The 23,025-nt window shown below is 40.2% G+C and overlaps 1 protein-coding gene across 1 annotated transcript; it reads right to left on the reverse strand.

Annotated features, from left to right (window-relative positions):
* Window positions 1-4,826: 4,826 nt before the first annotated feature.
* Window positions 4,827-14,830, reverse strand: Hip14 (palmitoyltransferase Hip14). Its single transcript, XM_080266228.1, has 14 exons — window positions 14,768-14,830; window positions 13,094-13,246; window positions 12,805-12,926; window positions 11,777-11,854; window positions 11,123-11,332; window positions 10,460-10,622; window positions 9,950-10,075; window positions 9,245-9,445; window positions 8,548-8,709; window positions 8,142-8,298; window positions 7,125-7,259; window positions 6,280-6,386; window positions 5,768-5,830; window positions 4,827-5,109 (listed from the first exon to the last, which is right to left on the reverse strand). The coding sequence occupies exons 1-14, from the start codon at window positions 14,828-14,830 to the stop codon at window positions 4,915-4,917; spliced, it is 1,935 nt and encodes a 644-aa protein (XP_080122354.1). The 3' UTR covers window positions 4,827-4,914.
* Window positions 14,831-23,025: the final 8,195 nt, after the last annotated feature.

The following is a 23,025-nucleotide window of genomic DNA, read 5'->3' on the forward strand; positions in this document are numbered from 1 at the left end:
ACTCTCCTCGTCAGTCTCTCACCCCCTATCTTCTCCACATGGCCAAACCACCTCAGTGTGTTCCTCCTAACGCTTCCTATCACATCCACATCCACACCACAACGCTTCTTTATATCCTCATTTGTCAGCCTCTCTCTCCATGTGACTCCACAGGCTCCTCTTAAATAACTCATTTCCACTGCTTTCACTCTTGACTTGTGTCCTTCCAACAACATCCAAGCTTCACTTACATATGTTAGAGTTGGTATTACAATACTGTCATGTAGTAACTTTTTCACTTCCCTGTTCCTTATCACTGCTTGCAAGGAACCAGCAACCTTTCTTCCTTGTTGTACCCTTTCAAGCACTTCACCCTCCAAACTTCCATCCTTACTCATCACACTACCCAAGTACTTAAACATACTCAAGTTTTCCAATTCCTCACCATCCAACCTCACTGTACATTCACTGACTTCACCTCTCTCAAAGACCATCACTTTACTCTTCCCTACATTCACCTTTAGATTCCGTTTCTTACACACACTCCCAAACTCATCCACCAAGCCTTGCAGCTCCCCTTCGCCTTCACTGAACAACACAGTATCATCTGCAAACAGCAGTACACTGAGTTTCCAAACACTACCCTCTCATACCAGGGCCAATCCAACATCCACAACCCTACCTTGTACCTCTTTTATTACCCCATCCATGTACAGATTGAACAACCATGGAGACATGACACATCCCAGTTTCAACCCAACCATCAAAGAGAAAAATTCACTCAGTTCACCATCCACATGCATTGCAGCCTTAGCACCATCATGCATACTCTTCACGGCATTCAACAACTTCCCATCTACTCCATATATTCTTAATACTTTCCACAATCCTTGTCTATCCACCGTGTCATATGTTTTCTCCAAATCCATGAAAGCCACATACAACTTCTTTCCCTTCTCTAGAAACTTTTCCACTAGAGATCTAAGAATGAATATGTGATCTACACAACCTCTTCCCTTCCTAAAGCCTCCCTGTTCATCTCCAACTAATTCCCCTGTTCTTTCCCTAACTCTGTCAATAAGCAGGATGTGATGACTGGAAATAGGATGATTATGACTGACTAAGTGGAGTTTCTGGTTAAGGAGTGGAAGTGTGGTTCATGTCTGTTTGTGGTGAAGAGTGATAAATGATATGATGGAAGTCATTCTAATCTGAATGAGATTATGCTCTGGGATGTTCTAATACTGTTACCAGTTTGTAAATGTGTGTGACATGGCTGCAAAGGAAGCAGGAACAGTAACATTACTTGGCAGCTTAATAATGTAACTGAGTTGATATGGGGGGAAAAATAACAACTGGAAATTAGTGCATATATATGGTAAAATCTGTATCACAATTTCAAAGACTCAGGCAGGTAAAACTTTTATTTAAAAAACGTATTGGAAACTGGCAAAAAGGATGGTATTTTAACAGTGACGCAGACCAAGCATAAATTTGACACATGTGAAAGTGCCTTAAATAACAAACAGCACAAAAACGATAAACTGATATATACTGATATGATGCCTCCTTGATTTACAGATAACAGATAGCTACAAGCATAATTCTCCAGGTAAGTCAGTACTTCAAAATTTTGAACTATAATACTACCTTCAGTACTACCTTCCATTATCACTTCAGTGGTGCTCATTACAATAGTTAAAAATATCTACTGTACACTTTGTGCCAAATCAATTAAAAGAATGCAAAAGCAACATCAAGACACAACATATACCATACAAAAAAAGAAAGAGAGAAAAAAAAAAGCAAATTGAGCAAATAAAACACTCATCACAATGAATATAAAAGCTTACCCTATACAGGAGTTTGTCTTTGGTGTGTCCTCACAACATTACAGTAAGTCCTTGTTTTAAGTCATATTTTCTGATATTCTTTGGTGGTAAGCCAACAGTAAATTATGAGAAAAGCTAAGATTCACTGTTGCCTATAAAACTAAACTGACAGTTGCTCCAATTCCACAGGTCCAGTTGTATGAAGAGTTTTAGATGTCATGATGTAGTGGGTCAGAGTGAATGCTGTCAACTGACAGATATAGCATTCAATCCCACCCAAGGGCCACTGGTTGACATCAGGAGGAGGATCTGGTTGTAAAGTGCTACACACTTCAACAAAGGTCCCTCAAACTGGGGCAATGCCTAAGCTCTCGATGAGGTAAGTGCATGGTGAAAAACTGCATCCTCAATTTTGAGAAAAGGTTGTAATATTTTGGAACACATTCTTGACTTCGAACAAGGACTATCTATACTTAACCAAAAAGTATAAAAACAGGGAAAGGCATCAATGTTGTTCATAGTGACTAGTCAAGCATAGATACAGGCATCTAAACTCTTATCCAGTTGTCTTTGGTTGCATTCCCTCGGCAACTGATTGCAACACTGGTTAGTCTGGTAACCACCTTACCTACACATAGTCCTTGGTACAAAATAAATGGTTAGACAGCACGGCCACTCAAGTTAATCACCTTAGGCATGTATCTGTTTGGCTGGAAGAAATGCATCAAGGACCCCTGATTTCCACACGTATCATAGTATATCACTGCTGACATAAAGTACCATGACAAGCAAAAGTTTGCTAACAGTCCCCTACCAGAAGTATGTTTACAACCTTTTCTCATTCCTCTCTGACAATTGCAGGGTATAATTCCTTTCCATACTTCTCTGTTGTGTACTTCATATTGCTGTTTATCCCAAATTCATTTATTGTGTAACCTCTAATATTATCACAGCTGGTAAGAGAAAGTGTTGGTGAACTTTTGACTGTGATAGTACTGTACCAACAACTTTTGGGTCCTCATCAACAACAATTTTTATGCCCATGTGCATGAATCTCAAAGCTTCTGCACCACTGCCAGCTAAACAGCGGCTAACTTGAAAGGGTCGGATCCATAGTGACATGCAGATGGAGGCAAACACTGAAAAGAGCTTAACCCTTCATCCGGTGACTTTTTTTTTTTTTCCTTGCCATCTCCAAACAATTTTATAAGTAGTGGTAGTTGCAACCTGAGGCTCATCTGAAATGTAAACCTAGTAGTCTGCAGGCTGTAGCTGTCTGTATCCCAGAGTTCACCATCTTCTTTTTGGGGAACAGGGAAGAGGCCAAAGGATGTCTGGGCAGGGGAGCTACTCAGTTTTATCAGTGCCAGCAGGCGATGGCATCTCACTCCAGTACCATTGATACAAAGAAATTTAAACTAGGAAACACTTCTTGTATTCAAGAGAATACTAATGGCTGGCTGTGTAAAACCCCTCCAGTATGAAAAACGTCTCCTATGCTGTATCAGTGCCAGAAATAATGAATTTAAAAATTTATCTTCAGAATGAAGTGGTTAGGTTTTCCCTAACATTCTGGACTACACACAATCTTGTGCAGTCAGTAACAGTGAAGAAATGAAGAACGTGGCCTCTTCAGTCTGATGGCACTATATTTTCACTTTACTCATGTCATTTAAGGATGATGATCTTCGCAATACAGGTAATTTCTTCAATCTGTAGGGGTTAAATACAGCCACTAGTAAACCCTTCAGTGCTAGACATCATTTTGAAGTCCAGTAATACACTCTAGAGGCTGGAGAGAGAGAAAAAAAAAAAGCCACCATACTGTAAGGACTGCATTCCTTCCACTGTCTCCCTCTCATCCATTTTACTTACTCAACTCATCCTTAAATGGGAATAAAAAGGGTCAAGCTGATGATGATATGATGATGAACAAGCCTATTTCACCGGCTGAAAAAAAAAGTGAGAGAGCTGGACTGGCGAGACTTGGATTCACCGACCCGTTCAACCTGAGGATGCCTCAGATTTCACATTTGTCTTTGCTACCACCCCATCCTATTTAATGCTGGGGGAGACCTTTTATACAGCATGGCTTAGTGGAGATTCGTACTCCTTTACTGAAACAGGTTTCTCCAGTGTTAAATGCTATCAACTGAAGGCAGCATGGAAACACACAATTCCTCTTGTTGAAGGGGTTTAAACTGAAACAAAGCACAGTAATACTGCACCCCTTTCATTCTATCCTCACTGTGCATTTAGTGCATGTTGATGTTTTCAAATTTACTCTTATTATCTCCTGATGATGTTATTCAGCTGAGGAGACACTTCCCTAATGGGAGGTTTAGATGATGATGATGATGTTTAATGATGGATTAAAGTTAAAACAATTTTGTATGGCAAACTGAAAGAAACTGGAATGTTTCATGCACAATGATGATGAGTCAAGCCAGTCGCAGCAAAACCACCATAACACACATGTCATCAGTTAAACCTCTAGAATCCGGTGACATTTGTAAAGTTTATTCAAGCTAATACTTGACTATTTTATTCAGCTTGGGAAGGATCACTTATAACAAGGGGTTAATGAAGACTACCAAAACATCTAACTCCTCCAGGCCAAAAAGTCTCTCCGACTGAAGTCTCCCTCATATTGAAGGGGTAAATGAGGGCTACATCTAACCCCTTCTGTTCAGAAAGTCCCTCCTAAGCTGAAGAAAATTGTCTGGAGACGGTAGGAATAAACTTAGTTATAGGCAATGAGTTGAAGGGGGGTTAGGAATTCTTCTCAGGGTACTAGCTGCTAAGGGGAATGAAAGTCATAGTTACATAATTACTTGACCATGTACAGATATGTACAACAATGGCAGAAGTTATAACATGACTTTTGTATACCAAAAAATAAAAGAATTATTTCTGTTCTGTCTCTTTTAAGTAAGATCAGGAAATAAAGCTTGTGTGAAAGATCAAACATTAAAACTAATATGAAAAAATGAATGTAAAATAACTCTCGTGTAGCTGACTTACAGAATGGATGGACATTAAACATGGTGAAGCAGAGAGTTGATGAGATCACAAGGGCAGCCACCAGGGCAACTGAGGGGCCTCACACATACTGGTACATGTCTGCCTGTGAAAGAAGGGGCTGTTTGTCCTCTGCATTTTCGTTGAGGGTGTAGATGTGCAGCCAGTCTGTGCGGTCAGGCTTAAGGAGGCCAAAGCACTGCCAGTTAAGCAGGTCTTGGAAGTTCTGCAGCACCCCGCGGTGGAAGGGCGACCGTACCTCCCCTTTCTTACCAACCTGTCAATGGGATAGTTTGTCAGTGCAATGATGAACAACACATGAGAACACTATACAAACAACACTGTGATAGACCAACCTTATCTCCTTTTCTTGCCACCCTTTCTACAACATAACTTGTCAGTGTTACGAAATTCGGCTGGAACTGCATGTGAAAAACTGTACACATAGTACACACATTTTGAAAGACATAGTACATGACCATACTAGAGCACCTGAACAATTAAATAATATAAAAACTGTAATTCACGTGAATCTTCATAATGACCTGTCAACATTATACCTTTCAGTGTTAAGGTATTATGCATGTGCTGTTGGGAGAATGAACTGAAAAAACATTATGAAAAGCTATGAAACGCTCAAAACACAGCGTTATAAGAAGTCACCTGTGCTTTACTCTTCTTACCAACCTTTTTCATGACATGATGTGTCAGTGTTATGTTATGATAATTAAACTATTGTTAGTGTTTCAAGTTTCTGCAACATCATCCAAGGGCTTATTAATGCCATACTTTCTGTCTACATTCACTTCACTCTCTCCAGTCCTCATCTCACACAGCGCTTTCATATCACATCTTACTTTCTTGTCTCTTGAGTCTGGTGATATACACTGTGATTACCGTACAGCTTCCAATTTGTACAATGATGAGGAACATACCTGGAAGTGCTTGTATCTGTAGCAGTTCATTCTTTCGTTTGTAGTCATGCCAAGGATCAACACCTGGAAAATGTTCATACAACTTGCAAGAGTGTCAAAATGTCCAGAGGAAATGTGCTAGTGTTGTAATGATAGATATGTTACATAAACTTTCCATTTTAACATGTACAATCATAAAGTAATACCGTTCACCATTTACAAGACCATGAATGTCTGAATAATATTAAAAAAGCAATTTAAATAAGCTAAACAAACTGGACCAACAGTACAGTACCATGGCACAGTTGCAGACACTACCTCAAAACTGTTTCTTAACCAACTGAAATTTCACTAAACTACCTTATACTAGTAATACTAAAATGAGGTTTGAAGAGGTTACTCAAGCTTCATCAATTTAGACCCAGGGATGTAACAACAAATTACTGACAGCAACTGCAAATAAACTATTGCCATGACGTATAGTAGAGACCAATTTTAATGCTGTGGAAACAAGACCATATGTGATGTCTCACCTGATAAAGCTGACATGCCAACAATGCAGCAACCCACACTGCATGTAGTGTGGCATTAGCTCCAACCCAGGCAACCCATGGTTCACATGTACCTACAGAACCAAGACCTGTGTGGAACACACAATGCACCATTAACCTTTCATATTGCTGGAGCGAGATGCCTCCAAGCAAGGACACTGATATAAATGAATGGCCATGCTGCCTGACCTTGCACTAGGAACTTTGTAAGTCATCATCATCACTATCATCCAGACCTCCTTTCCCACCCTAGGGCAGGGTGAGGAGTAGCAAAGTCCAGACAGCCCAAGTTTGCCCAATTTAATGGGCCATGCTTCCATTTAATCATCATTCAAGCCACTGGAATCTTGGCTCTATCTGATCCGCCAAAAAAACATTCACCACATTCTGTAGCTTCTTATAAACATATCCCATAGAGTTAATCAACTCTGTCAGGCGAGTGTATAATGTATATAGTCATAACAGAACGGCTGTCACCAAACTATGGGACTCACTACTAATATCCATGCATCGTGGACTTTTTTTTTTTTTTATACAGTAAGAGATGGACAGCAAATGCTAACAGGCATGACCTTCATCCATTAATACCTTCAGTCCAGGTGGTTTTTCATTAGCTAACAGCAATGTCTGGCAGCACCCTCAATAAAAACAAAGTTGTTATTGTGAATGTAGCTTACGTGAGCTCTAATCATGTTAGTGTCTGGGGAATGCTTAGAAGTATCTTTTGCTGAGAAAATCCTCTCTCAGTATTGTATCTGTGTTACTTATTTCAACAAAATATGGCCACAAATTTCAATATACTAGTACTGCCAATGTGGGTGACTTACTAGACCAAATACCCTGCTTGAGGAAGACAATGTTGCAGGCATAGTTCCAGTAATAGAAGCAGCCCTGCAGCATGAAGCAGCTCATTCCGCATAGCATGATCAGGTACCCAATAAAGTACTTCAGGTTTTTGGCCCCTGAAATGGGTAATCAAAGAGATATTAATGTATTATCAGGTTAAAAATAATATTGTTTAGAGACACCAACTTACTATCAGGGACTAACATGAGTGAAATGTGGTAACGAGCTTGGTAACTATCATTCTTGGGCAGGAAATTCGAGTTTTGTATAAACAAAGTCCAAGCTGAGACTCTAACATTGTTAAAAACTTTTTTCCCTCCAGTAGTTCCCAGCAATTTTGGGGATGTTATCAGCTGGTTTTGAGACTATGTCTAGGTTCTAGTTCATAGAAAACTTTAGCCTTATCAAGGCCAATTTCAGTATGAGGATTCCTTAAGAGGAAGCATGACATCATTATAACTCACTGAAATAGTAGGCAGAGATGAAACAGCAGGCAACTACTATTTCAGGCTAAGTTTTTATGGCAGTATTTTTTATACAAGAGTCTAGGATATGCCATGAGGAAACTGGAAACACTGCCTACGTAGAAGAAGTTCATTCATCATCAGAATCGTCTAAACCATGATTCCCATATACTGTATATACATGGGGTGAGGCAGGATCCTGGAACATGGAAAATGTACACAATAAGTCCTTGGTATATGTCATAAATGTGTTCCAAAATACTACAGCATATTCCTACAGCCAGCACTATGAAGTGATGACACTGGTAAATCAGACCTTATGGGTAATTGTTGGTGTTTTGGCCCCTGCTTGTCTGAATGTGAACCAGTGGACTGCAGGGTGAAGATGTCCTCTTGCAGTTTTCTGCACGCTTACTTGCAAAAGCGGACATATAAAAGAGCAACATATAATGATGACTTATTATATTCTGTACAAAAATACCTACTGCACATGATATAAACCTTAACCTAAACTATTATACATGAATTGCTCACCTATGCAGTTGCCGACCCAGGGACAGTGGTGGTCAAACTTTGCGATGCAGCGGTTGCAGACGGAACAGTGCTTGGAGCGGATGGGTCGGCGCACCAGACACGTGGAACAGAACCACTGTGGGTCAAAGCCATCTCTCTCTGCCAACTCTATTATCGTCTGTGTGGTGAAGGGAAGAAGATATTGCCTAAGTCATTAAATCTGGTGAGGCCTTGCCTATTTATATTTCCTACCACCAGATGACTTTATTCTGTTAAGGACAGTCCCTAGTAGTGATGGAGCTAATGAAGGCTTTATCTAATAAGATTTAAACAGTTACAACAGCATCTACTATTATATACCAGGGCATACTCTGCTTCTCCAAACATTCCTGATATTTATAACAGACTATTTGTAGCATACACTAACTTGGTATTTCTGTGCCTGATCTGCTGTGATGACGCCTGGGTCACCTCGCCACGCCCGCAGAAAGTTATACCACAGTAGCAGTGACGATGCCAGGAACAGTGCCGTCACACCCAGACCAGCATACTCGTGGATGTACACAAACCATGTCACGTAACACCAGAACTGCAGAAGTACAGAAGTCTTACCGGAGACTAGTGTGCATTATATCACCATCCTTATCATCATCATTAATATCAACATGTTTTGCATGCAGTAATGGTGAAATCCAAATGACATACACCTGATATTTTTGTATAGGCTAGGTTTTCATGAAAAAGAAAATTGGGAAGATTTTTAAGACATTGTCATAGTGTTCAGACTTAGGCAAATTATATCTGTGTTAAAGATATAAAGGGTTCAGGTCCTGCTGATGTGATGAATCAAAGCATACCTTAAGAGCACATGTACAATACATAATATTCCAACATGGCAGTGTGAGATGTGACCTAGATAAACATTTTATTTTCAGCTGAGTAGTATAGTATTAGAGAAAATAACACAGATTACTTTTCAGTTTCTTCTTTAAGTCAGGACTCAGTAGACTAGCCTGAGGCTCCTGTGCTCCTTTTGGGGCAATAAAAGTGTGGATGACAAATAGACAAGATCTACATGCTGGATCCTGGTATTTAACTCCATCATGAGACACTTTAATGCTGACCTTAGTTGCAAGATAAACAGCCATGGGCATCACAGTCATAAGCCTTTCATCATACAGGATCCTGGAGATGCCGTACACCAGGATGTACAGCCCAGTGAAAATACCAATCTTGAGGACATAGAGGAGGCTCAGTTGGAAAACCAGACCCACTGCATAGAACACCAGGAAGGGCGTCCCCATCATCGTCCAGTACCGTAAGTTCTGATAACACAAGTTTAATATCAGTATAAGTGTTCTTTAGCAAGTCAGGTACTCTGTATATCAGCACCATGGATGAACAGCTTGGGAACTGCAGCAAATATGATTCAAACACTTGATGTAGTGCAGTGGATATAGCTACTATACCAACACTAAAAGTACTGTACATGGAAATTTCAAAAAGAGCTTTATTTACACTGTGCCAACTTGTCCAACATTCTATGGTAAAATTATGTTCCATTCAAAACACAGTAATCAGTCTACATCTGTAACATCAGCTAAAAGTCTTGCATAAAGCTCCCTTACTTACTGCTAAGAAATACAGGTTTAGTAAATGTCAGCTTTTATCTCCCTCAAATAACAGTTACACCACAATCACAGCTTCAGCCAGTAATATCTAACCATTATGTTAATGACCTTCATGGTACAGGGCCTTAGAAAGACAGTTCTTGCACTAACAAGAAAATATTTACAATATAACATTCTTCATCTGATTCCTGTACTAACCTTATCATTTGATATGCGATAACAGATGTTCCTTGATGACTTTTGCAACTCCTGTAGCTTCTCCAGAACCTTCTTGTCCAACCACTGTGTTTTTCTCTTCATTATGAGGCTGTATGCTGACTCACCCTGGAACATAATTATCATTTACAGCATAGTACACTGAACCAGTATCACCTGCAAAATACAAAAAACATGCACTACAAATGTGCCCACAAAAACACACACACACACACACACACACACGCATACACACACCAACCCTCTTGTACCTAAAAATTCAATATGTAGATGTTAGCCATAGTCTTGCTCACCCTCTTCCCCTGCCCCTGGCTGAAAGCAAGTTGTGGCTAGAGTTCTACACCGGGAGAACTGTTGCTGGTAGTTTAATACTTTTCCATGTAGCACAAGTAACACTGTCATTACCAAATATTTCTCATGTTATTTTAGAACACAACTGAGAGTTATCACAGTGATCACCACAGAAGTAAAACTGATGTCCTTAAAGCTGACCTGTGCATTGGCAATGTCAACATTAGCAGAGTGGTTGACTAGGACACTGACAGCCATATGGTTCTTGGCAATGACAGCCCAGTGCAGCGCTGTGTTGCCATGTAGCCGGTCAGCCATTGACGTACTCGCTCCAAAGGTCAGTAGTAGTCGCGTTGGATCCAGGCTAATCAACACAATGAAATAATTTATTCCTTCAATAAATAAAGCACTACAGTACAGTGCATATTTATTCTTTTATTTGTTGCTGAATTTTAGCTTATTATTTGTGAAGAATATTAACAGAATATTAGCAGAACAGTTTTATTTTACTTAAGCATCTATGAACATATCGTTTACATAAAAAAAATAAAAAAAAAAAAAAAAAAATGCAATGGCCAATCCATACCACCCTTTTTCAAGCATTGGGGTACAAGGATAGGTTACCATATAGTGGCTAACTACAATCCCTTGCCACTGATGGCATTGCTCAAGTAGCAACCTTCAACTGCCTCTTACATTTTGAACCCATGCACAGAAGGTACATGACCGTTACTCAGACTGGTGCCCTAGGCTATGACGTCACAAGGACTACGAAATGTTCACTATGTCTTTAAATTATTTTCACCATTAATGGTTCTGGCTTCTATCTGTCGGTCAGATACATGCACATACACATACACCTACCTGGTGACCCTGTAGGCACTCCACATCAAAGGTGTCATTCCATTCTTGTCCATGAGATTGACATTGGCTCCTCTTGCCACCAAATAGGCCACGATAGCAGTGTGGCCAAACTGAGCGGCCAAGTGGATGCAGGAACAGCCCTCACCATCACGCAGGGAGGAGTCAGCCCCTTGTTGCATCAAGAGTACCACCATGCCTAAGTGGCCTTGTCTGGGGGTTATGTTATAGATGATTTAGCCAACTGACAGTTAACTTACTTAAACCCCTTAAATGAACCTTAAAATCCATACTGACCACAAGCCCAAACATGGATGAGTTTATGTTCAATTATCATCCACGTCCTGCTTCTCCTACCCACTCATTTACAAAATATATCAACTTTTGTGGCCTACTCTGCCTCCTTCCAATTTCACACTCAGAGATATTACAGATCACTGTAACTCTTTTTACTGTAACTTGACCCAGAATTCTCATTAGTCCATCTTGAATGCTGATGAAATTAGAATACCATATGATGCTGGTTAGGAACAGGTCTTATGGAATGTAGGTAGAGCCGAGGGAATGTCTTTTTCTGCCACTAACCCATGTGATATAAGTTGCAAAGGGAAGTTAGGATAAAAAGAATATAGGATATGGCAATACTGAATAACTCACCTGGTGGCCCAGTGCATTGGTGTGGACATGAGCTCCCCTCCGATGGCATCAACCACGGCACCTTTTGATATGTAATACCTGCAACACATCACCCTCATGTACTGCTCTGTTGTAGTTAATGAAGTGGTCAAAGAAGTTATCAAACTGGGAATAGTATGAAGATCAAGAAAAATGACACTTTACAATAACCTGAATTTTTTACAATATCCCTTACCAATGTAGTCCCTCACTTGAGTAGCTATTTTACGCTGTACCATTTAACCCATGCTGATCAACATTTTTTAAGAGCAAACTCTCATTTAGGTATTATATTTTGTCTTACCCTTATTTATTCAGCTGAGGCAAACTCCTGCCATCCTCTGAATGGTTAAGCATATTTTCCTAACTACCAAGATGAAACTTCTCAACAAGATCCACTTCATTTACCATATTTAGGCCCTCCAATACTCCAATTGTCTGTATTCTCACTTTGTTACTGTAATGTGGTAGGTGGGGGTGCTCACCATCCACTCACTTGAGGTAGTGCTGCTCTTGGGTGATTGCCCTCTCCTCTCTTCCTTCTTTCCTTCCTTCCCCTTCTGTCTTTCTTTCTTTCGTCTTCCTTCTGTCTTTCTTTCTTTCTTTCCTCTTCCTTCTGTTTATGGGTGACTCTACACTGAGTGACAAGCCAAATGGTTTCCTGTACACCAGGAAACCATTTACTATGCTGGGTGGTAACCATATACCCTAACCAAATTATGGCATCTGGTGGTTTAGTGGGTAATCAAGGCACTCCAGTCGGAATGATGGAGGGATGGATGTGGTCTTACTACGATATTTGTACACAGCATAGTTCCAGCTTATTAATTATTGTACAGTACAGTATTTCACTGGTCTATCTGCTCTAATAATACCTTGAGTATTGCAGGAACACAGCCTAAATTCTGGCTATGGACAAATACTACAGTTTTTATTTTTGGCTGAGCAAAAAATAAAATACAGTTCTATACTGTACTCATACTTTATTCCACCACATGGACAAAACTTACTTGACAATTTCCCGCCTGTTATTAATAGCTGCCCAGTGAAGCAGCGTAACATTCTCGTTGTCTCGCTTGTTGATGTCATAGCCGCCCTCAATAAGCTCCTTACATCTCTCAAATGCACCATACTGTCAATATGCAATGGGAGATTATCAGTTACTAAAATTCACTCTGTCTCTGCCCTCCAATTTTCATTATCATCGGAGAACTTTCAGGCAAATTTTACTAAGTGGAAAATGAAGCAAAGAGCTGCGTGGTTACAAATGTACCAACTCTGCTCATGAAGAAAGCCTACCTGTGTTGCCTTCACTATATCGAAGGTGGAATAGTCAGCATCAGTGTTGCGTCCAGCTGCTGGTGTGGGCTCGGCACTCTGAATGCTGCCACTGGACTCCTCACCATCACCCTCACGCTCCACACCATACAGTCCACTAGGGTTACACGAGTCCTGAAGGAGATAAGGGAGCATGTTAATCTTTTAATTTTTATTTAATGAGTCTTGAGGTGGAAGAGAGACAATGTTACACATTTTCTTCATACTGTACATGCTCATTGCTAACTGCATCAGTTGTGTGGCATCCTAAAAGAGATGAACAAGGACAGGAAAAATACCTTATTCAATCACACTTAGTCTCTCTGCTCTCATATGTAATATTCTACACCAAGGCAGTTCATACCATCCACATCAAGGCCAAAGTAGTTTACAGTATACCCCAGTTACCTTATTTCTTACCAGTATTAATCACTGATGGTAAATGTATGTGAGAATACTGTACAAGGGATTAAAAGCAGTATTTAATGTAAGGTATGCTCTGGCATTTCTAGTCACTGATTCTTAAGTTACTAGTGTTAATTTTGTTTTGCCATTGACCTTTTTTACCTATATTGCAGTACATGAGATGACCCTGCAGGGGCAGCTGCTTGCCTGCAGTTCAAGGAGATGAATGATTAGACAGACCTGGGTTATCCAACACCAATATCAACAACCTACCTTCCCGTTCACAACTTGGTGCACAAATTATTTTCATAAAACTTGGGGCTGAGATTAACTAACAACAAACATAACTATAGCACTTTTCACTATGATGGCATTTTATTTTTTACACAGATATAAGATGTTCATAAGATAGGATGAAGGAAAAATGAAGATGAGTTACAGATATCATACAAAAGATTCGTAAGCTGGTAAATTAAAGAAAAAAAAATATTGCACGTTGTTCAAAGTCCAAAACGTGTCTCGAACTCAGCTCAGACCGCTGTGTTAAAGTGCAAACACAGGATTGGAAATCTGAAACAATTGTACTGACTGATTTTTACAATGTATGGAACTGATATGCCAAAACTCCCAAATTTTTTCTCCGCAAAGTTGAATCAGCTAGCATCCATTTATGATTTTTTCTTTTTTTTCAAGAAATGCTTAATAAGGCAGGTAAAGAATCTAAAATTTGGCAAAATTCAACAATATCTTGGCATTAAAATTGATCATACTTTCTCCACTGCATGTTAATTGCCCCTGATGCTTGCTGAAGTGACCTGTTACTATGTTATGCACATGTCACTAGATAATACTGTTCAAGAGTACTGAGCTCACCATTCAAGGCTGATACACCAACAAACCAGCCAGAATAATTAGTATAAATCCCTTTTTCAGTAAAACTGGAGTTGGAAGTTTATGGATTTTTGTCTGTCACTGCGTGTGGCCAGTATTAAATAATTATTCCTCACTATGCATTTTGCCACAACAGAACTTAAAATTTTATGTGATTACTTACAGACGTGGTTTGTTTGGTCAAAATATCCAATAGCATTCTTATCCTTGACAAGGAACACCTAACCAAGCCCACATGAGTCTCCTGCCCAACCTAAGCCAAGACGAATTACAAACCATAATCATCAGAACAATACCATGCCAGACATAAAAACTCCTGCAGATACGCAATGCAAGCCAAAAGTCGAATCTATCACGCACCTGAGCCATTAAATCAACTGGGTTGCATGACGGGTCGACCTCGCCGGCCATGTTTGTTGTCATATCCTCAGCTGTTGGGCGTCGTCTGCTGTATTGCAATAATACCAGTCAACATGACATATCGTTATCAGAATAAAATATCTACCATCTTAACCACTCATACTTCGAAATAACTTAAGTTACCACGTTACTTAACCACTCTTACATGGTTTTCTCTCCTGGCTGCCATAATAATGAAGCGGGAAATTCAAATGATCAAAAGGCTTGGACAACTCTTGATATGATACTCATGAATCGAGCTAGATTATACAATCGAAAGAAGAAAAGTAATTTGAGAGTAGAGTAATAAAGAATAAGTTGACCATCCCTTATTCAAGTCACAGGTTCCATATTGGCACCCCTTATACCAATTTATCTCAGTCGAATCATCCCTTGTCCCAATCACAAATTCAACTCAGCCATTCCTTGTACCAGTCTGATCATCAACCAGATAGCTCCTCTCCGTCCTTCGTGGCCTGGCCCTCCTGGCCTGCCTTTTGCCTTTTTTTTTTCCCAACGGAAACCCTTCATGAAGAGCAGGATCTCCGTCTTGCAATACAGCACGGATGGGTCAGGCCCCGAGAGGTGAAGGACCTATGTGTTAACGTTATTGAAACAGGATGATAACACAAGGGGTAGGTTTGTTGTAGTGAGGTGAGGGGCCAGTCACTCAACCTCTTCCTGGGAGGCCGACACACACCATAACTTTTAGCCAAATTCTCAATCTCAGGCTGTCATCGAAAGCTAATTAAGGCTTGCGGCCGGACATCATGATCGTGTCCAGTCTACAGCTTTGTATTAACTCTCTGCTAAAATTTCCGGAGAAGGTACCAACATTCCTCAACAATAGAATAACTCAGCGCTGATGCCAACATTGATGACGGAAAATTTATAGCTACCGTGTTTCCATTGCGATGTTCCCATTTTCTGTGAAATATTCCCTCTTCGTCAGGGAACTATTTGTTTATTGTACCTTGTATCTTATATGTTACTGATGCAAACAATATAGAAATTGAAAAAGTTGCTTTAAACACAGAAGGGCATATTAAGGCATGATATACTAAGTTCTAAGGATGAGGAAGTGAAATGTGGATGCGCATCGAATTTCTCATTTACACTGAAGATGGCCGCCAAAGAAAAGGAGATTTCTAGCTGAGCCGGCTCGTACCCGGCATATATTCCGCTTTTGATCGCATGGAGGTTGCCCTACCAGGTTTGTATTATTTCACAGTAGTACAGTGCATGCATTGGCCCTTTTGCGAATAAAGAGAGTACCACTGAAAAGCTAGAATTTATTATTATAATCGTGCCGTAGGTCTGCCCTGTGAAACCTTGGGTAGCCATTGCTCGTAACCACAAGTTACTGCAAGTATGACGTTAAACGTCGCTCATAGGGAATCATCGACTACAGTAGATGGTAGTTATTATTTCTGACTTGCAAAGATAATATAATTCATATTTTTTATGTAGATTGCATGTATTGCTAAAAGGTTTTTCAGTTACATTACGTAACCCTACATGCCGGGGGCGCGGTAGCACAGTGGTAGCGCGCCGGACTCGTAATCGGGGGATTGCGAGTTCGAGCCTCGCCCGGGCTGCCGTGCCGGGAGTGGTAGCTCGCTCCTGTAACCCTAGCGGGGCTATATAGTCCAATTCAGGGCTTAGCTCGGGGGAACTCCATTTCTCCCATTTAACCCTACTTGCCTGCTTTTCAGCAACTGCAACAAGTGTAAAATGTAAGGAAAGGGGACATTGGTCATTAATTTAGGGATAAAGTTTCAGCCCCAACATAAAAGGGGAAAAAAAAGGTTGCTTTTTGACTTTCAGGCCTCATTAGAGTGAGTCTTATCTATGAATTCCAGCACAAATGCTTTCTTGAGTACAGTGTTAGTTAAGGTGGGTGGGGGTTTACATAATGGCTCTCTCTTCCATTGCATATACTTTAGATCAGGTTAATTAAATGACGCAGTAACGGAGACAGCTAAGGGCAGAATAATCCCCACTCATATTTACCAGGTACTAAGCGAAGCATTTGTGCTGCAAAAGTCAGAGCAGACCGCAACTAGTTTGCTTGTTAATGGAAAAGTTTTTTGCTTGTTATTGAAACATCCATCCCGTCCATCATCCAATCCTATGTTGCCCCATAAGGGGCATAGGAACCCGGGGCTAGGCAAGCTGATCCTGACGTTTGAGTGACCAGCCTCACTCATCCCCGAGTGGCATTATGTGAGCAACAAACCCCAATCGCCCCTTGGATATGAACCTACACAGCCTCAATCTGATTGGAGTGCCTTAATTACCCACTAAACCACCAGATGCTTTAATCTGGTTATATGGTTACCACCCAGCATAGTACTGTAAATGGTTTCCTGGTGTACATGAAACCAATTTGGCTTGTGACTCAGTGTAGACTCACCCATAGGCAGAAGGAAGAGGAAAGAAAGACAGGCGGGAGTGTAAAGTCACTCTGTACCTTACAAAAAATATATGCATCCATGTTTAAGAAAATTGCCTATTTTCATCCTGCTGTTACAGTGAAGGAAGGGATTATTTATTAATCATCATTTATCATTAAGATTTATATGATGAATTTTAATCTTGTCCCTGCAAGTAGCAAGAAGGAAGTTGTCACTATAAAGCTTGCTTGATGCTTCCATGGACATAATGAAGCTAAAGTTACATAGAACATTTCAAGCAAGTCTTCTCCAGTCCTAAAACTAAAGTTGCAGCAACTGTGAGTAACGAGCTGAAGGTCAAAAGAGGATCATGCTTGTCTTAGCCATGGTCACATGGACTTTTTTTTTTTTTTTTTTCTCAATAGCCATCATTTTGAAGGGCAGTAGGAAGAGCAACAAAATTCTTTTAAAGGTGATTACATGAGTCGTTCCAGCAGGAAAAGTCAGCATGCGATTAAGAGGAATGATCATAGTCAGCTTCCCCTCTAAGTCTTGATAATACACACGAGTACAGGTTTAAAACAGTGAAGGTATATGCCAGTGAGACTTTTGCTGTTGTGGCTGGTCAAGATAAGAAAAATGGTGGTAGAGTATTTGTTTCAGGGGAGTAAAACAATTTGAGGTTTGATGTATACAAAAACTGTATGTAGGTACTCAGTGGAAAAATTGTGGTTGTTGATCTTTTTTTCAGGGTGTTGGTGATAAGCACAGTAGGAGAACAGCCACCCAGAGATGGAATGCAAGAGTATGGCAGACTCTGAAGAGATGGAGGACATCAGTTGTGCTGGATACAGATATCTGGTCCGCACATGCAGCTGCAATAAAACAATCAGTTGCCAGTGACAGTGTCATCCAGAGCTGAAGCAAGGAGGTATGGCCAACAGTTGAGAGATGCAGGGCCGTGTGTGTGCCGACTGTCACCTCTCATGGTTATGGTACAAATCTTTCTTGTTTGCTTCTGGTCACACCAGAGCCATCACATGCCAGTGAAGGTGTTAACATGATTTATGTTGGAGATGTTTGGTGTGCTGGTGAGGGTGTAATATGTATTGATGCCAAATACAGATGCAATAGCTTACCTCAGTTCCTACCCTCCCTTCCCTACTAGAAAACCAGTTGAATTTCTCCCATTTGTTTATGTATTGACGCTGCGAGTTTGCATCGCGGGGTCAAGAAGTACAGGTGGTCCACTGCTTACGAATGTTTGACTTTCGAATTTTTTACTTTTTGAATTTGTACATTCAGTGCAACATTAAATAAGTTGAGATATTCAACACTTTATTATAAAACAGGCTTGCATAAATGATATTGTCCAACTGTACCCTAATGTAAGGGTTCCAAGTATGTTTAAAATGCTTGGTAGGCTAGACTAGGCAATGATGTTTGATTGGTTAGGTATATTAAATGCATTTCCAACTTAAGAAAAATTCCACTCTAGCAGGTTTTTGGAACATAACCCACTCATAAATATGGGACCACCTGTAGTTAGGAGTGGATAACACTACCCCTTGGTGCTAGGCAGTCCTGTGTTGAGATGGTTAATATCATATAGGCTAGCACTAGCTTACTGGGTCCTATGCTACAATCCTGTAATAAATCACTGTCATGGGATGGGATGGTGGTGATGTCTGTACTGGAGAAGCACTGGAATGATAATAGAAAGACTTGACACTGGAATAGCCGGGAAAGGTTTACAAACATTTATAGGCTACATGACCAATGATATCATCATTTAACTTGGAATTTCATAACCAGCAGGGAAGATAAGTTACAGGTACACAGAACAATGACATGGAATTGGTAATCAAGAATGTCAGTATATAGGAGTGGAAGTTAATTATTTTAGAGGTGCAGATTTACAAAGTTAATGGGGTTGAGTGCCTGGCCATAGATAGGTAGGACTTAGTATCTGAATCAACCAAAATTTCATTACTTAATGAACAATCAGTTTTTCATAATCTTATGGTGATACAGTAGGCCTACTTCTTACTCACTGTATAGTCTATAGTTGCTGATTTTATCAGGTTTATTAAGGACTCTGTGAACAGGTTTGAGGAAGTGCATGAGTTTAGTGATAATGAGGTGAAGCATTATGCAAGCTGTGTTGGTTTGGGCATAGGAAAGATATTTGAGTAACATTTGAAGTGCTGTACAGATCTAAATATATAGTACACTAGAGAGCCCCCATGGGCAAGCCAGGGAAGACCATCAATGAAATCGTTAGAAAGGACCTCAAGGTTAAGGAATTTGGTTGAGGCTGTGTATCCTGGAAAGCTGCCTTTAAACATGGCTGACCCATGCAAGCATGGAACAGGCAACTAGAGGGAGGGGCTTCATTGTTCAGATTTTTATTGAGCTGATAAGATTGTCAGAGTGAGTGGCTGTGTTGTGTTGTTTATTAATGTATTTTGTGTTTACAGATGGAGCTGTGTTGGAGAGTGAAGCCACTAGTAGGTGACACCCCACCTGGCTGTACTACCATCCTCAGGCTGAAGAAATTGTCCTTTAACTTTGACCAGTGGGAACTGTGTAATAACAGTTAATGGTATAAGAAGGGCACATGCAGTGGTAAATGAAGACTGCTTCAAACAGTATTGGTAGCTAGAGTTACAGGTAACTGAAAATTGATTTACAAGGCAACACATACATGTATATACACACTTCCTGGCCTTCAACATTCCATCCCCCTATGCTGTCCCTCACATTCAAGCTGCCTCTCATACAGCCATTGTTGAAGTTGCCCCGCTGCATGACCCTATTGCCACCCTGCCACATCCCCTAACACTGCCTGCTTTTCCTCTGGGTGGGTAACATGCTTAGATTTTTTGTTGTCGTTGTTGCTTATGGCTCATATGTACGGGAAGACAAGCTCCAAGAGGTCTGCAAGCCGTCATTCAACACCATCACGGCTTATACAGTCACCGTGTAATTTTGTCCTGTCCCATACTTTAGTGATGCTATTATTGCAATGCCTAGAAGCTTATGGTGAATTCTCATATACTTTGAAATACTGTAATGTTTTTAGCTGAGGAGTGTTGCCAGGAACAGAAGCAAATATCAGCAGCTCTTTATTTTAAAAATTAGTATCAGCTGTCTTTTTTGTACTTTTATTTTTTATTTTTTAATAGAAAGTTTTAAAATGTTTTAGTTATAGCTATATATTTTTAATGGAAATGGAAATTCTTGACGATGGTGTGGCCACAGAATTGTGTTTGTTTCAGGTCTATTTTGGGATAGTTAGGTTATTGATGAGGGGAGTTAGAATTAAGTGGTTATTGTCTGTATTGCGGTGGTATAGACTGCCCCATTGAGTTATTGGACTGAACTTGATGCTGAGATTACGTTTCACTGCTGGAAGTCAGACTGGTGGAAGTTGGTTAGTGTTAATTACAGTAATTGTTTTTAGTTGGTTGCGATTGATTAGTGTGTTGCAGTATTTGTTTTGCTTGATTAGAATTCTTAGATGGAGCCAGTGTTTTGAAACATAAGATGATGTGGGAATGGTTGTGTGGTCTCGTAATTTCCTGTACCTCAAGCTTTTCATCTTCCATATGCCAACAACTATTCTGAATGCATTACATTAGATGACAACACCTTGAAGGTCTTTTTAAGTTTTTACATTTTATCTCCTGATTAGCCCTTCACTGAAGTGGATGGACTGTGGCATTTTATGTGGTGTTAATCTTCCTGTGTTACGGATTTAGGCTGAAATCATATGTAAAAATGTAGGTAGAGGGGGGAACAGGAATACAGTATATGAAAGGTGAGAAGAAAATGATTGAGTAGGATAATTGGTGACAGATTTGTATTAACAAGTGGAGACTGACAGACCATTCCATTAGGGATTTTAATGATAGGTTTCCAACTTACCAGCACTTGCTCTTCTTTTTTTATTTCTGGTTCATACCTGTTCCATTATTGGTGGGAAATCTGGTTAGGATCATTATCTTAATGAATATAGTCTGCGTTGTGCAGCATTGATTAACCCTTGCACCCCGGGCAGTGTCCTTAGACACAGTGCATCATGCCTTGAGCAGCGTACTTAGACACAGAGCAACACACCCTGGGCAATGTCCTTAGAGCAACGCGCCCTAGGCAGCTTCCTTAGACAGAGCGGCACACCCAAGCGCAGCGTCCTTAGAAACAGAGCAACACACCCTAGTGCCGTGTCCTTAGAAACAAAGCGGCGTACCCTTGGCAACATCCTTAGAAGTACACTTTTTGCGCATTTACTTGAACCATTATACACCGCACCTGTCCTGGTTGGCTGGGCCATCGATCAGTAATGGTAGTTTGCTCAGCCTTAGGTATCGGAGACCCTTTGGTCTCCGATACAAGTACAGTATTGTTATTTTTTGCTGCAGAATAGCTGAAAGTTATTTTTCTCCCAACTTGTCACTGCAGAAGCGTTCCTAGTGTCAATTTGCAAACGAACGTGGATTTTTACAGAGCGAAATATCCAAATTTGCCCACGCCTGGACAAATTTGTGCGCCCGGGGTGCAAGGGTTAAGCTTCCTTTCTTACTTTCTCCTCCAGTGGTGGGGAGGGGGCACTGGAGGACAAAGTAGAAAGGAAGTGTACAGTCAGTCCTGTTATAAGTCACTTTTTTGGATGTCCATTTTCAAGGTGGCCAGTTTAGCAATTTTTGCTTTAAGAATTTAAATTATTAGTGGCAAATGGTAGTAGATATGGAATCTTGTAATAGCTATTACTATTATTTCCAATAGTCTGCCATATTAAGGAGACCTATGGTTTCTGGTAATTTGTAAAGTTTTACCAGTATGTGGCCAGTGACATGTCAGCTCATTTTTATTTGGCGACTCTTTAATTTTTAACATTAAGTTCACAGTATATTCCAGACAAGTTGCCTATTAAAATTCCATTGCTACCTGTAACCCCAGGTTCACTTATTTTATTCACAACTGTGACTTGTAACAGGACTGACTGTACTGTTTTTAATTGAATGTACAGTGTAAGCCTCACAGGTCCCATGGTATTTTTTAAGCAAAGCACATACAGGACTGTTTCGTAAGTTTAATGAAATTTGATAGCCATGTAGTATGTTTCAATATGTAATTAATTGAAGAGACTAGCTGATTAGTTCTGGATGTGCTGTAGAAATTTAGAGATAAATTAGATGAATTGTCATAATCATCTGTGAGGCCTCAGCTGTACAAGCAACTTTTCATCTGCTGTAATATACAGTATTTAATCTTGGGTAACATTTCAATGTAAAGTGAGAATTTATCATCACCATGAACATTGTTCCCACATATTGGGGTAAGGTAGGATCCAGAATAGAAAGGATGAGCATACTTATTGGAAGTGTTGAATAACAAGTCTTTAGTGTGATGTTTGAGAGTATATATACAAGAGGTGAGGGCAGCCCTTGTTAGTTTGCTGTTAAAGCTCTTGATCAGATAACAGCCACTAGTTCTACATCATCTCCCCTTTGAGGCTTAGGGATGAGATTATACTTCCATAATTTTGTACAGTCAAGGGTAGGAGAGTTAACAATCACATTCTAGCATTTAAGTTTTAGCAAATTGACATTCATAAAAGCAAACACGAAACTTTATTAGAATTTGGATACAGGTAAATTCACCACCACCTCCCACACCTTGGTCTGTCATGATAACCTTCTGTCATAATGACCATGACAGATTTGTCTTTCTCACTTGGGTACCCATCCTCCTTTTCCTTTTCCCCCCTCCAGTAAAGTTCCACATCATTCTTTCACACCACAGTAGGGCTTCCTCTTC

This window comes from Coenobita brevimanus, chromosome 19, assembly GCF_032717465.1.
Source record: "Coenobita brevimanus isolate Jiangsu-jjx chromosome 19, ASM3271746v2, whole genome shotgun sequence".
Lineage (NCBI taxonomy): Eukaryota > Metazoa > Arthropoda > Malacostraca > Decapoda > Coenobitidae > Coenobita > Coenobita brevimanus.

Coding starts and splice junctions, on each gene's coding strand:
- Hip14 (XM_080266228.1), bottom strand. CDS start 14,830: ATGACAACAAACATGGCCGGCGAGGTCGACCCGTCATGCAACCCAGTT. Junction 7,260..8,141: donor CTGGGTCGGCAACTGCATAG/GTGAGCAATTCA, acceptor TACCCATTTCAG/GGGCCAAAAACCTGAAGTAC. Junction 5,110..5,767: donor ACAGATACAAGCACTTCCAG/GTATGTTCCTCA, acceptor TCCCATTGACAG/GTTGGTAAGAAAGGGGAGGT.